General features: G+C 40.4%; 1 protein-coding gene across 4 annotated transcripts in view; it reads left to right on the top strand.

Moving 5' to 3' along the window:
• Nucleotides 1-6,896, top strand: part of ZFAT (zinc finger and AT-hook domain containing) — a 145,065-nt gene extending 138,169 nt beyond the window's left edge. For all 4 annotated transcript variants that reach the window (XM_055703584.1, XM_027805476.2, XM_055703583.1 and 1 more), the window contains exon 16: nt 5,646-6,896. In XM_055703584.1, the coding sequence (XP_055559559.1) occupies nt 5,646-5,885 (240 nt within the window). In that variant the 3' untranslated portion in view covers nt 5,886-6,896. The remainder of the gene's footprint in view (nt 1-5,645) is intronic.
• The last annotated feature ends 9,024 nt before the right edge of the window (nt 6,897-15,920 follow it).

Below are 15,920 nucleotides of genomic sequence, written 5' to 3'. Positions count from 1 at the left end.
TTTTACTGCTTTTCAGGGGAGGGAAGAAGTATATTTTCCTTAATGGGTTGAATTGTTTTCTCTCAAATTAAAAGACTTGCTTGTTTTGAGAGGAAGAGATTTCTTTAAGAGATACTGGTTTTTATTGTCACTTACATGTATTTGGATGGTCCTCAGATATTTACATTAAGAACATTTATAATTTTAAAATGTTGAGCTTCTTATGAAGACATCAGGGTGAGAGTCCCATTGGCTTTTGTGAGAGACATTTAGCTAGTAAAGAATATTTATGCAGGTACTGAATTGATTTAATATGCCAGCTGTGTGTGGCTTCAGCGTCTTGCTGTCATTCTTTAGCGAAGGATAAGCAGCCAGATGCTTTTCAGCTGGCTCTCAGACCGAAATGAGGTCTTGGATGCTACTCTTCAAAAGATTCCAGATGCCAATAAAAAGAATTGAGTGTAGTGACTTCATTCATTCTGATGGCAGCTGTCCCACTGTTTCATCAATTTGAGGGATGTAAATTAACGTTTTGAGATTATTCCCTGTGGAACAATCTAATAGGAAGCAAGCAGAAGCATGTAAACATTGAACTGATTCGAAATGTAAATATCAAAAATAATGTGGTGATTTGTCAAACTAAAAGGATTACAGATAGCTGTCCAAAAAAGATACTGGAAACTAGAAACACCAGAAATAAGGGCATTAGTCTTCTTTACCCTGCATGACAAGGGTAATAAAACCACATCGATAAAGTCAGGTACGGAGGTTAAATTAACTTTCTTTATTGGCCATTTTCATTTCAAAAGCATATAAAACTGAATAAGTATTAGATTGCTGCTATTGAATTGAATGAGATTCTGGTTTCATTTCAATTTCATGTCAACTGTGCTTTATTTATTTTCCTTTCTTTTTTATTTATGTAGACTCACAAATGTGTATTTAAAATTATTTATGGGGTTTGATTTAGAGTTACTGAAGTGAGACTATGAGATCCTTCTCAGACTGTGTTGTGCATTCTTTCAGTCTTCGCAAATGTAGCGTAATTTTTCTGGCCCGAGGCATGTTGCCAGAGGGTTATGTATAGTGCACTAACACAGAATTTAGTGTATATTACATAATTAAAGGACCAAAGTTTAGACACCCCTATTTGTGTATTTGTTCGAGGATCTCTAGCATCAAGGGCATAGTTGTGGCCCGATTCATCACGAGCTGTGAGGTTTTTAATTATCTGGCATTTTTTACTGCAGATTCCTATCTGAATTCACTAGTGATTAGACTTCTGTCAACCTGTTGTGAACTTCATTAGTAGATCTTGTGTATGTCCTTTCCTTTCACACAGGAGCTTGCACTGGAAAGAGGAGAGGACAGTTACAAAAAGGAGTCCTGTGTACTAATACATAAAATACCTATGGCTTTCAGTAGGACTTAGGGTTTCTTTAGTAATAAAAAAAACCAAAGCAAAAATCTGGGGAGGAGCGAAAGAAGAAAGTTGTTAACCATGCTGTGTTTCTTTTCATGATTTAGCTCCTTGCTTTCCAAAGAGAGGTTCAGGCTTCCATTAATACTTCCTTTATTTCTTTGGTGATACCCATATTTTGTGACAACATAAATTAGTTTTTTGGAAGGTGGTTGCAAATTTTACTGTGTCAAGACAAGCATCTGGCATCACTCACTTTTGTAGGATGTTTAGCCTGAACTTCAGCAGGAGCTGTTTAAAGTAGCTTTCAATTAAAATGGTGAGATACACTGGCTGAAAGAAACAGAACATGGAAATTACTTCAAGCCCCTTCCTGTAATTTTGTTCCTATAATCTGAATCCTGTGCAACAAAGCCGGAGTTAGCATCGGTAGGTACAATTGTGCTGTTGCATTAAGGGCAATGACAATGGCAAGATTCCCTTCAGATGTTAAATCTTTCACCAGATGAAACCCACATGTATTTCATCAATATATTACAGGGATACTGACTCTGGGACCTCTGAATAATTTAGCACCTGAACATACTTGTTGTTGTTCAAGAAAAAGCTTTGTATAGCCTGATGAATTGAGTGAAAGTTCAGTGATATGAAGTCCTAAGGGGTTTGTGCACCTCTGAAATCTTCGTCTGACAGATATTTTAAATACGGAATGAAAAAGTTAACAGAAGAGTCAGTGTACAACAATGGGAATGATTGCTTAGGGAAAAAAGTATTAAATTAGTAAAGAGCATCAGGAAAACAAACAGAGAACAACTTCTTCTTCTTGCTGGTCTCTAAGGAGTCAAACACATGCCTGGAATCTTCGCTATGTTTCTTCCCTTCTGTTCCTGCTCCCCTCTTAAGCAACAATACTGATCTTAATTATATTTTCTTGAACTCAGTTGCTTTAATACTACTGTTCACAAAACAGTATCATGTAGGTGAGAACTGGAGAAGGACTTCTGAAGCAGCTTCTAATTAAAAAACATAGTCCTGTTCTATTTAGCGCAGTTTAGATTCCACACTTGGTGGAATGTGTGCATGTGTCCAAACATGTGTCCATGTTTGACCTGTTCTTTTTAAAATCATTTACAAGTTCAGCGCTGAGCATGTCATATACTGCTCTGAGATACAAGGGTACACTGATAGCCAGTGAACGGATACCTATCAATCCTTTGTTCTCTTCTTATTACACTTTGTATGGTTATTGGAAGTACCATGGAGTTTTGCTTTCCATGATGAGATGTAGGTGAGCCAGCCATTGTCTTCATTCCCTGTCGCTTGTGGAAGTGGACAATTCATAGATGCACTTCATGATATGAAAAAAGTATTTGTTGTAGAAAATGTGACCTCCTATAAATTCAATCAGCTACTTTCTTACAGTGAGAAATAAACATGATTTCTCTCTGGGAGCTTACTTCATAAAACATTTGCTAAGTCTAAATGAAAGAAAGAAACAGACCTTTACAAAAACAACCTATTTTCTGAAAAGAGAAGGAAGAGAGGATCTGATTAACTGTCTGCTGCATTTGCAGGTGGGTTGACATTTATGATCCAGAAAATTTCCCACAGCATTTTCCTGGAGAAACAGGTTGCTCATGGCTTAGACAGGCATAATTTTTGCTAGGTAACACAGGAACACTGACTGGACACTGAGCCCAGAGGGGTGGTGGATGGAGTGGCCGGTCACAAGTGGTGTGCCCCAGGGCTCAGTACTGGGGCCAGTCCTGGTTAATGTCTTTATCGATGATCTGGACAAAAGGGGATCAAGTGCACCCTCAGGACATATGCAGATGGCACCAAGTTGTGTGGGAGTGTTGATCTGCTTGAGGGCAGGAGGCTCTGCAGAGGGACCTGGACAGGCTGGACCAAGGCCAACTGTAGGAGGTTCAACAAGGCTCAGTGCCGGGTCCTGCACTTGGGTCACACCAACCCCACGCAGCGCTGCAGGCTGGGGCAGAGCGGCTGGAAAGCTGCCTGGTGGGAAAGGACCTGGGGGTGCTGGCTGACAGCCGGCTGGGCATGAGCCAGCAGTGTGCCCAGGTGGCCAGAAAGGCCAATGGCATCCTGGCCTGTATCTGAAACAGTGTGGCCAGCAGGACTGGGGCGGTGATGGTCCCCCTGTACTTGGAACTGGTGAGGCTGCACCTTGAACACTGTTCAGTTTTGTGCCTCTCACTTCAGGAGAGACGTGGAGGTGTGTCTAGTGAAGGTCAACAAAGCTGGTGCAGGGTCTGGAGCACAAGTCTTCTGAGGAGAAGCTGAGGGAACTGGGGTTGTTTAGCCTGGAGAAGAGGAGAGTCAGCGGGGATCTTGTTGTTCTTTACAACTACCTGAAAGGAGGTTGTAGTGAGGTGGGGTTCGTTCTCTTCTCCCAGATAACAAGTGATAGGACAAGAGGAAATGGCCTCAAGTTGTGCCAGGAGAGGTTTAGATTGGATATTAGGAAAAATGTCTTCACTGAAAAGGTGGTCAAGCACTGGAACAGGCTGCCCTGGAAGTGGTTGAGTCACCATCCCTGGAGATATCTAGAAGACATGTAGATGTGGTGCTCAGGGACATGGGTTGCTGTTGGACATGGCAGTGCTGGGTTAATGTTTGGACACAATGATCTCAAAGGTCTTTTCCAACCTAAAATATTCTATGATTCTATGAAATAAAACAGCTCTCTTCAGTGAAGACATGGGAGTGGTGTTCTACTAAAAACATCTAACAAATGCCTTTGCATATGTCATGCATACAAAAAAATTGTTATTCCATTCTCTCCTCAAAAGTACATGATTTTATCCCTCATAATTTAGAGAATGCATTTCCTCTACATGACTTATATTTTTCTGATGTGTTTTTACTGGCCTGGAGTACTTTGCAGAGGAATTTTGTATGAACCTGGTAAAGAGTTAAGATTTGATGCTTGAATTCTAGTAAGTACTGCATTTTATTAGTTGACAGACAGCTTGTCAGGTTTAACCCCAGCCAGCAACCACGCCCCACGCAGCCGCTCGCCCACTCCCTCACAGTGGGGTGGGGGAGAGAGTCGGAAGAGTAAAAGTGAGAAAACACGTGGGTTGAGATAAACACCGTTTAATAGGTAAAGCCAAAGCTGTGCGTGCAAGCAAAGCAAAGCAGGGGATTCATTCGCCGCTTCCCACGGCAGGCAGGTGCTCAGCCATCCCCAGGGCAGCGGGGCTCCGTCACGTGTAACGGGGACTTGGGAAGACAAACGCCAGGACATTGAACACCCCCCCATTCCTTCTTCTTCCCCCAGCGTATATACCCAGCATGACGTTCTGTGCTATGGAACATCCCTTTGGCCAGTTCGGGTCAGCTGTCCCGGCTGTGTCCCCTCCCAGCTTCTTGTCCCCCTCCAGCCCTCCCGCTGGCAGGGCCTGAGAAACCAAAAAGTCCTTGACTTAGGATGAACACTACCTTGCAACAAGCAAACCCATCATGGGCCATCAACATTGTTGTCACACCAAATCCAAAACACAGCACTGCACCAGCTACCAAGGACAGAATTAGCTCCATCCCAGCTGAAACCAGGGCACAGCTGTTCGAACACACTGAAATTCAATACCAAACAGTGTTGGGGTTTTTTTGGTTTTGAGAAGATGCAAAATTAACTAAAATTTCTCTTATGTTCAAATGTTTCTATCCCCATCCTTTCAATAATGTAAAAATTGCTGCCTCACAAACAGTATGTCTTAGGAATCTATTTCAGTCAGACTTTTCACAGTTTTCTAATAAAAGTCTGTTAAAGACTTACAATGAAATTTTTACTTCTCTGAGCCATTGGTTGGCTAGAAATAAAAAAAAAAAGAATAAATGGGTACAGTAGATCTTTTTTCATGTGGTTTATGATGGATTCTCATCTCAGTGCTATTGAAGGAATTGTTTGACTTCAGATTTATTTAAATAAGAGTGCTTGTGAATGAATGACTACTGAGAGATTAAAGCTGTCTCCAAAGACCTATGTTCCTCTCTGTACGTGTAACTGAGATGCTCTGTTACTGCTTTCAGTATTCGTTGTAGCTACACACTTATTAATCGGAACTGCTTACACACAAATTTCTGAAAAACTGACATTTTCTTTCAAAACTATCTGATTGCTAATTTCTGTGCTGTACTCCCATTAATATTTCCATTAATTGCAATACTAAGTACTTATTGGAAAGGCGAGATTTCTGTAACCTCTTCAATTTGTCCTTAGGTGAAGGAAGAGGAGCAATCAACCAATCACACTTTGATGATTCAAGAGACGCTGCAGCAGGCTTCAGTGGAGCTGTCTGAACAGCATCACCTGGTAGTCTCATCAGATGAAGTGGAAGGAATTGAGACGGTGACTGTCTATACACAGGGTGGAGAGGCTTCAGAATTCATAGTTTATGTTCAGGAAGCCATGCAGCCTGTAGAAGAACAAACTGTGGAACAATCAGTGCAGGAGCTCTAGAGAGCAGTGTTCAAAGGAGATGGTTACCGGATTTGCCAAAGCCAAAGGTCTGGGTTTTTTGCCTAGCCAAAAGCAAGCAAGCCGACAAATTTTCAGTTAATTAGTGAAGTGAGACCTTGTTACTAGATAGGGATCTGTCTGGTTGGATTGTATCGGTAACAGACATACTATGTACAAAACCTCCTCGCACTTTTTTTTTAAAAAAAAAATTGATATTTTGAGGAAAAAGTATTCTTCCCTTCTTAGAAGATCTTTCACTTGATTCCTGTAAATCCCCACAGATATTGTCTGTTCAAAACTGTGTTATCCCACAATAATAAAACATCTATAAAGATAGCTAGAACGTCTAGAAAAGTCCATACATCCCCTTTTATACATACTTAATATGTGCTTGATTTGGAAGCAGAGATGTTGTTTCTTTAAATTAGATGGACTTATTTTTTCTCAGTTCCTGCTTAGAATGTGTTTGCCAAGTTGTGGATCTAACCCAAACAAAAGCTCAAGACTTTAATCAGAAACATCCCACAGATGGACTGTACTTTGTACTTGTGAGATGATTCTTTGAGCTTGGGAGGTGTTTAAAGCCATATATGATAATTCTGGGTACCAGTAGGATGACTGTTGTTTAGATAACTGAATAATGATAACTCTTTCCATCCCACTGGATAAATACCTGTCCAGTACTGTATAATGAAACAGAATCTGTCAAATCAAGGAAATATTCTTTTGTTTTTAAGAAAAAAATTATATTAAAATGATTTGTAAATGCTATAAAAGATGTATGTTCATATGTTTTAAACAGACATACTTATAAATATGATTGTGTGAAAGAACTTGTACAAAATACTTAAGTAAATATTGACAAGTGTCTAGATAATTATGCATGTATATAGTTCCAGATTTTTCTTCATGAATCCTCAATTGTTTCTGGTTTAATATTTTTAAATTTGAGCTATAAAGATTATTAATTAACAACAAAATCGTCATGTTTTCTTCTAACACACTGATTTCTTAAATGGTGGTTTCCCTTGCACAGCTAAGTAAAAAAAGCTGGTTTGCATTGACATTGACAAATTATTGTAACTTACAAATTATTGTACTCCAGTTAGTAGTCTCTAATCAAGAAAGTAGCATAATGCAGTCTAGGCAGATCTTTCTATGTGATTGAACTTATTTATGGGTGTTCTGGGTAGAAAAGTGGAAGAAAGCTTTGGACTAAATGGATGTCATGCAGCGGGTTGGTTGTCTGCCTCTTCTAAGTCTGTTGGGATCTATTCTGTACGAAATCAGAGTGCAAACATTTAGAGGTAGCTTCTCCTTGAACTGTGGCGATAGGGAATTTAAATTTATGAATGGAAAAGAGCTGAAAATCATTTAACTTTGGTGGCAGCTGTGTTTCCTCTGGTTTAATCCTGAAAGTGCACAAGAAGCCCCAGGGATATTACATTTGTAGGATGGAGACTTTTTGCCGTTTGGTGTAACTGGTTGGAGCTGGTCACAGATGTCAGTGTTGATTTCTTCTGTGTGCAGTTAACTTGAATGAGTCATGAAGTGTTTAATAACATTTGCAACATGATAGAAACTTATACACCGAACATATCAATTTGATTAATCTGCATAACAAACTACACTCAATACTTATGTCTATGAGAGGTGTGTCCGTACTTGGAGGAAGGGGTTTGGGTTTTTATTTATTTTAATTTCAGTATAACATGGCCATGTATACCTACTGTAGTTTCAGGCTTGATCTGTAATTGATGAGTTATATCACATTTTCCTACACTAAAGCACAAATATTTTTGTGAAATTTCTGTATCCTTTTTTTTTAATTTTAAAAATACTTTTCAATTCAGGTCTTTTCTTAAATTCCAGGGTTTTCCCCAACTCTACTTGGAAATGCAATGGTTGGAAACATACAAGGTGTAAGTCAGGAAGGACTTTCAGCTGTGCTGAGTACTGCACATTGATTTCTTGCCACCATAATTAATATATTTTCTTCTTTCTAGAATATGCAACATCTGTAATACTATGAGGAGATAAGTGCTTTTTACTGTAAGCCATTGGACTTTACAAAGTGAATGTCCAAAGATTTACGTTTTTGCAGAAGCATAAAGAAAACAAGGAGAGCTTTGTTTATACCAGGCATTTGTTTTGAGAGGCCACAGCTGTTCAAGTTGTCTTACATCTGGATGTGGAACAACCAAAAAGGTAAGAATTAAATATTTTGCTTAGGCTCTGCTGCTGTTATCACCTAAACAGCACAGATTGTTTTTAGTGTAGATTCAACTCCTTTTATCCAATTAATCTTTTCTGAGGGTTAAGTGACCTTTTCAATTCAGGGGAGACAAGCAGTTTTAGTTTTAAGTTAGTCAGGGAGCTCCTATTTCTGAAGACTACACATTCTTCCCACAGACTAGTAATTTTCATTTGCATTTACTACATTATATGGTCTTCTGTTTTTTCCTCTTTCTTTGACACCTGAGGAGTATTCTGGCTTTAGGCTAACACTTGACAAATACCACTCTTTAAAAGCTTATGCATGCATAAATTGAGTAACTGATCCGCACAGCTAAGAACACGTCAAATGTTTCTGGGAATATGTTGAGCACAATATGGAATCATGCAAAGGTTGTAAAAAATGGAAAAAGGAAGCAGCAAATAATTTCAGTAGCAGCAGAGTCATTTCATGGAAGGTAAGGTTATGATGCTTGAAGTTGACTTCTTTAAAAGGTCTTACAGAAGTATATTAGGAACACGAGTTCTGGAAGGATGTCATGTTACAGACTGGTATAAACACGAAGGAGAAAACTTGGACCTCAAAGGGCAAAAGGCACAGGGAAGGGCATGGGAAATGGAGGTTCTAAAATTTTTTGCATCCCTAATTTACTATATCCACAGAGGGTAATTTATATTTCCTGAGTAGAGAAGATGGGCTATGCCTGCCTTTCTGCTGTGGTTTGGTTTCTGTGACTGGTTATGGTTCCTTTTGAGCCCAGCACTGTTTCTTGATACTAGTGATTTTAACCAGCTGTTGTAGCATCCTAACTTAGCTGACGCTGCACTAATAGAGGCATTGTACTGGATTAGTATCATCTGCAAAATCCATGAGATGAAAAGAGAAAGGAACTGCACGCTTCTACTTTGCTGTTTTACCTCAGATTTGGGGTTGTAGGAAAACACAGCTAGAGATGAGAGTACTACAGAGATGATAACATTAGACCAATTGTTCCTACTATAACAAGGAGTTACACTTCCTGAGTATATATACTTGAAGTGAATGCTTTTAACGGCGTGTTTTCAAACCAGAGTACAGAAGTGACATTGCTGCAAGTCTGAGATTTTCAAAATGTTTTAATAAATTTCTTCTAAGATTATAAAGTTCTGAGTCCACACAGATCTCAGCACTGTCATTATAGAATTGGCACTTAATCTATTCAGTGGCTCTTGTCCATTTGTCTTTTTTTTTCTTCCTTGAAATGAGGACAGCTTTTCATCTTGGAAGACTTTCATGTTCACTCAGTCATAGAGATGTATTTTATCACATCCTGAGAGTATCAAACTGGATATTATGACATAAATATGCAATATCATATTCATCTCTGTTATATTTCCACAAGGTACAGGTAATTGGTTAGGTGATCTTTCATGTGTTCCTGTTCTCAATTTGCCTGTATTGGGCTTTAAGTGATTAAAAGCAGTGCCACGCGTTTCAAAGGACAGTGCAAATTGCAGAGCCCTTGTGTGCTGCTAACAAAACACTCTCTTCAAATCTGTTGTGTTCCGCCTGTCAGTTTTCAAGATGGTTGAGGAAGAGAAAGGAAGCCGTCAGATTTCTCTCTTGCTAAGTACTAATGGATAAAAATGCTCGGTTTATATGTAAACATAATTCCTTGGGTTTGAATTCTGCTTTGTACAGGACTGAAGGGTCCTGTGCTAAGCAGATCCCAGTGCAAGCTCATCATCCCAGAATGACTTTTTCTTTCTCAGAAAGAACTGCCAGTGACCAAACTGATCTCCTTTTCTCTGATTAACCAGCAAAATGTTTCAGAGTACAGAACATGTTGGTGCTTATGAGAATGACTTGCCACATTGATAAAAAGGCATCAACTATGATAGATACCTGTCAAGGGCTGCAGTCTCAGCCCTCGGCTACAGTGGAGCTAAAGTTCAACATAAGACTGCTAGAAAGAGACTCTTGCAGCTGCAGCAGCATCTCGTCGACAAGTGGCTCCAGGTAGTTGGTATATTCCTGCTCCGTAGCACTGTGTGCAGAGGAGACTTCAGCTGAGGAGTTCAGGAATTGCTTCCTTGTTTTAGAACAACGGCCTGTTTTCCTCTCTCTGCTCTCTGAATTAAGTTTAAGGTGCCCAATAAATCCTAAATTCATTCGCAAGCCCTTTGGATGAAGGAAAGGGATGGAACTAGTTACGCTAGTTTTAAAACAAAATCTTTCTGCTATACTCACCCATTGCTCCCACACTTTCACCCGCTCCCCCCGCGGGCCGGGGCGGGTCTGGGCCGTGTGCCGGCCCGTGTGAGCCCCTCAGCCCCGCTCCTGCCTCCTGCCCCGTCTCCCTGCTCCAGCGCGGGCCCTGCCCCGGGCTGCAGCCCTTCAGGGACCCCCTGCTCCCGCCGGGGCTCTCCAGGGGCTACAGTTTCCAAGGGAAGGCTATGCTTAGGAGAGCCTGGTGAAACTGGGTTGGCCTTTGTCTTTTCTTTAGCTCAATAGAGGCTTTCTGCTGCGTTCCACTCCGTATCAGCCTACAACTCCTCAGAAACCAAGAGGTGAAGAAGTTGGAGCTAAGGATTTCTGAAAATACTCTTTGTCCTTTCCCCCTTCTGTCTTACCTTAGGTTTTACGTCGGTTGACCAGGTGCCCATGTTTACCCTGATCAATAGTATTTAAGGATGTCACCAGAGGAGAATGGTCAGGGCTCAGTGTGATAGAAAAAACATCAAATTATGAGATTGTCATCAAGGAAAAGAAATGTTAGTCCACATAACAGGATTAACTTCCTGTTGGGGAGAACTGATAGCTTGGAAGGTACTACCTGAAAATTAGGAGCTTCTCTTCTTGAGTTGTTTTATTATTGCACTGAGTAAAATACAGTCAGACGTTTGGAATGAGCCTGGTGAGAAGAGCAGGGCAGCTGACCTCAAAGGTTTCTCTTACACCTCAGATTTCTGGGCATTTAATAACGGCAAAGGAGAACAAAATGGCATAAGACCTTTTTTGTATTCAGCACCACACCTCACAAGGATGCTTGTCAGAGCTTACTCTGAAGGAATTGATGGGATGGACATTGATGGGTTGTTAAATAAGAGTAAAATTGTCACTTACATTTTCTTCTTATTATGTCGCTTATTCTTCATGAAAAGTTCAGTGCAAGACTTGCAGTGAGTAGTGGTTGCCAGTAAAAAACAAAACCACAAAATGCCTCTGACAGTGCCATAAATGACCTTTTTATTCTCTGAAAAATATTTTTTACAGTCTGGTTTGCTAAAAATGGATGAAGAGTAAAATTACAGTCAATACATTGCACAAACCTCTGCTTGATTTTTTTAAATGCTGTAAATTTTTCTGAAAAGCTGGGAATAGCTTTGTCATCCTAGGTAAATTAAAAGGGATCAAAAGGTCTTCAATGTTTTGGAATGAAATCAAACTATTAATGGGAATTTATAGAGCAAGCTTTGTTACATGTTTTTCTTCAGTTCAAGGAATGTTATCTTCTGGAAAATAAGGAATCATTTTGTGTCATGCACCCAAAAGAAATACACCATAAGTATATTTTACAGGAACACATAAAGTACAGGAGAATGAGACCAATAGGAGCTACCTCATGTGTAATACTTTTTATGGGCTAGCAATGAAATAAAGGACAAAATATTGCAGTGGATTACAGAGGTACTTAATGTTTTTACAATTTATTTTGGAAATGGCTCCCCTTTTTGATTAGCCTTGATAGCATTTATTTAGCTGCTACCGTTAGGAGTGAAAATACTTTCTGGGAGCTGAAAGGTAAATGGGCTTGGGGTATTAAAAATAGGGAACAGACTTTTTTTAGTGCTAGGTAGCTTGTTCAAATCCATATTCAAATGGTAGTTATCAAGTATTTCTTTCATCTAATAGGATTGGGTTAAAGAGTTCAAATCCAAGATATGATAGAAAAGGTCCAAGTCAAAAAATCTCCATGTAATTGGGCATGAAGTAGCATATCAGTTTTTACTAAACCAACAGAACTTCAAGCAGCCATGTGGAGCTTGAATTTAGGTCACCCTCAGGTAGTTGAAAAACCCATGAGTAGATCAGTAGGGAAGTTTCTGTTGCTGTTGTCATGCAAGTTCTGTGCCATGCATTTTGTTCTCTGAAAATAAGATTCACAATTTTGGTGATGACAGAAGTGTCAGGTTGTTGGCTTTTTAGATTATTCTGTCTGAAAGCTAACATCCAGTACAGAGATACTTTGTGTTAGAACCAACCAGTTCAAGCTGCCAGCATTGGAATAAAATTTAAAAAAAGATTTAAAGAGAACGTAGTGCTGATGAGAGGACTCTTCAGCAGTGGGACTTCAGTCAGAGTGGGAAGTAGATAATCCTACAGCAACTCTAAGAACTTCAGACTAGAGAAAGAATGGAAGACAAATTAAGAAACCTTTTTTTAATAACGATTTTATCAGTTTTCATCTTGCAACAAGTCCAGGACTTGTGATACATGCCTGAATGTCAACAAAAATTTCATTGCTGATGTCAGCTTGTGGTTTGTGGTGTCTCATTTCAGCAGGTGCCTTTTCAAGGCTCAACAGAAATAGGGTACATGAGTGCGTGAGTGATGCTCAGGAATACCAGTAAATTATAATTCTCTAACTGATGTAAAAAAGTCTGGATGATTTATCCCATATCTTTAACTCTGGAGTTGTTTTGTGTGTACCTCTTACCCCTTGATCAAAGGTCAATCAGTATATCCAGCAGAAGCAGCCACCCTTCACTTGCCACAAAGTTAGCCTAGATGGTGACGTCCTATTTAAATTTTGTTTTAGCTGTTCAGGTTGCATTTTAAATCTTTAAATAATGAATTGTGTGTGAATACTTCTCTATTTAGAGTGCAGTCCCACTAGTGTGGAGATGCTTTCCATTTCTCTTTGTACAATTCTGGTAGCTTGGGTGTTGACTTGAACTCCTGGGCCCTGCCACAGCACAAGAACCTTTTACTACAAGTCGTAGTACTTGCAAGTTCTTATGGCATAACTGATGTTTTGTGAGGTCAGAAAACAGCTGGGGGACAGTAACACTTGAAACTACCAAAATTATTTACTAAAGTGCTAGACAGTTGTCCACTTTTGAACCTAGAGGTGTTCGCCAAAGGCAGCATGGTCCTCAGGTGCTGTTCTCTTCCATTTGCTATCCCTACTCAATAGCTTTGCCAGCAGAAAAGGTCATGTAGGAGCTCTCTAATCTACTCCAAGGAAACTGCACCATTGACTTAATCCCATATGCTTCCCTTGAAGGGTATTAGAGAGTTTCACCTGAGCCCTGCGCTCACAGAGCTCTTGGACAGCCTCAAGGAGGCGGCTGGTCATGAGCGTTTTGGGGATTTTGCTGATACCAACCAAGATGCAGTGGTGACAGGATAAAACTACTTACACTGGTATAGCTAAGGCGGGGAATACCATGGTAAGATCTTTCAGTTTTGTATTACTTGAGTGCGTTTCTTATTTAGAATAAATTCTTTTCCCATTTGCTTGAACAGAATATTTGTTTCCTGGCAAAAGGTCTTTGCGAACATAATCACATCTGCATGAGAAATGTGACCTGCTGTAGTTCTTTCTCTCTCTCAAGATGTGATTTAAAAACCAAACAAAACCAACCAGCCAACAAACCAAAAAAAAAAAACCACCAACCAAAAGAAACCCCAGCACATGGACAAAGCTGTAGATGGTGTACTTTAGCCAGTGTCAGTGCTTTAATTTTCCTGAGTCAGAATGGAAAAAAAAAACAACAACAAAACCAACTAGCTGAGAGAAAATTTAAATTTGTATGTGCTTCAGCAGAAAATAAATAACAGAGGGACTGCCACAGTGACTGTGTAATGTTTTTTAGTGGTTAGTCTAATACTGTTTTTAAAATTTACTTTACCTGAAGCTGCTCTAGAACTTTCAGCTTTCTATGTGATGCATTTAACTACAGACCCTCTCCAGAGCCTTGTGTGAAGTGAGGAAAGAAAAGAAAGCAGGTAAAACAATCAGACTTTTGTGTAAAGATGCAAGATGTTGCTTTTAAGTAAACCTAACATTTATTTAGTCATACTAAAATGGAGTCAGCGTGAAGTCTGTTCATGGTATTTTATACTAAGCAACATGTGTTATGTGCAAAGTTTACCTAGATTGTTTGGGGATTTTTTGGTTTTGGGTTTATTTTTCAACCATCATCTTAAAAACTGTTACAGCAGGAAGCAAAGTGCAATGCAAGATTGGACAAGAATTGATAAAAAGGAATTGTATTACTATGTCATATTTTGGAGTTAATACAGGCCTAATTATTTGACTGTTAGTTTGTACTAGGGCAGAATTTAGTCACTGATTTGTCTTGTGGTAGGTGCTGTAAAATCACACCAAAAGTTCTTGCCCAAAAGATCTTACTCTTTAAGTAGGTAGGATTGATAAGAGTTCTTAAAATACAATTTTTCCATGTCTGCAAATGAAGAATTAGGGTAGGGGGTAGCTGGAAATCTGTGGCAGAGCCAAGAGAAGCCAGGTATCCTTGTGTTGTCTGTCCTCGTGATATAGAAAACATAAGGAAGATGCAGAAAAGCCCACAGGCAGGTGGAAGGGAAATGTGGAACCTCTCCTGGAAGAAAGCTTTTCTCGCAGCTGGAAGGGGTCTGAACTGACATTCCTCTCTGCTGTGTCTCTGTACAGCGCAGTGTCTTTATGCAGTGCAGTGTGGAGACAGTGCCCTACACGGCTCTGTGGGTCCGTGGCTCCATGAGCAAGTGAGAGCCTGGAGCTTCTGGGATTCTGGTAACTGGTGTTACTGTGGCAGCATGAGTGGAAGCACCGAAGACAGGTAGTGGGCTGAACGATGGCAGCATGATTATCAGTTGTTACGCTGTTTTTCAAACAGTTACATTTTTGGTTGGTGTTCGCAGCATAGCAATCTGGGAGACTAGCTTTGAACATCTGTAAATACGTAAAATCAGAGTGTTTTGCTGTAGAGCTAGTGACTAGCCTCTAGCGGTACGCAGTAGTAGATGCCAAGGTAGCAGTGTAACAATAAGGGACGTGTAAAAACAGCTTGCAGAACCACATGTAAAGTATATTCTTAGAATCATAGGATCATAGAATCATTTAGTTTGGAAAAGACCTTTGAGATCATCAAGTCAGTCCAACCGTTAACACAGGACTGCCAAGTCCATGACTAAAACATGTCACTAAACACTGCATCCAGGCATTTTTAAAATACCTCCAGGGATGTTGATTCCACCACCTCCCAGGGCAGCCTGGTCCAGTGCTTGACCACCCTTTCAGTGAGGAAATTTTTCCTAATATCCAATCTAAACCTCCCCTGGCACAACTTGAGGCCATTTCCTCTTGTCCTATTGCTTGTTACCTGGGAGAAGACAACTAATCCCACCTTGCTACAACTTCCTTTCAGGTAGTTGTAAAGAACAAGATCCCCCCTGAATCTCCTCCAAGCTAAGCAACCCCAGTTCCCTCAGCTACTCCTCAGAAGACTTGTGCTCCAGACCCTGCACCAGCTTCTCTGGACACGCTCCAGCACCTCTGCGTCCGTCTTGCAGTGAGGGGCCCAAAACAGAACAAGCTGTGGCCTCACCAGTGCCCAGTACAGGGGGACCATCACTGCCCCTGTCCTGCTGGCCACACTGTCTCTGATACAGGCCAGGATGCCATTGGCCTCCTTGGCCACCTGGGCACACTGCTGGCTCATGGTCAGCCAGCTGTCAACCAGCACCCCCAGGCCCTTTCCCACCGGGCAGCTTTCCAGCCACTCTGCCCCAAGCCTGCAGCGCTGTGTGGG

The sequence above is a fragment of the Falco cherrug genome, chromosome 3 (genome assembly GCF_023634085.1).
Source record: "Falco cherrug isolate bFalChe1 chromosome 3, bFalChe1.pri, whole genome shotgun sequence".
Classification (NCBI taxonomy): Eukaryota; Metazoa; Chordata; class Aves; order Falconiformes; family Falconidae; genus Falco; species Falco cherrug.
Note: the sequence above shows the minus strand (reverse complement) of the source record. Positions and strands in the feature narration are given on the sequence as shown.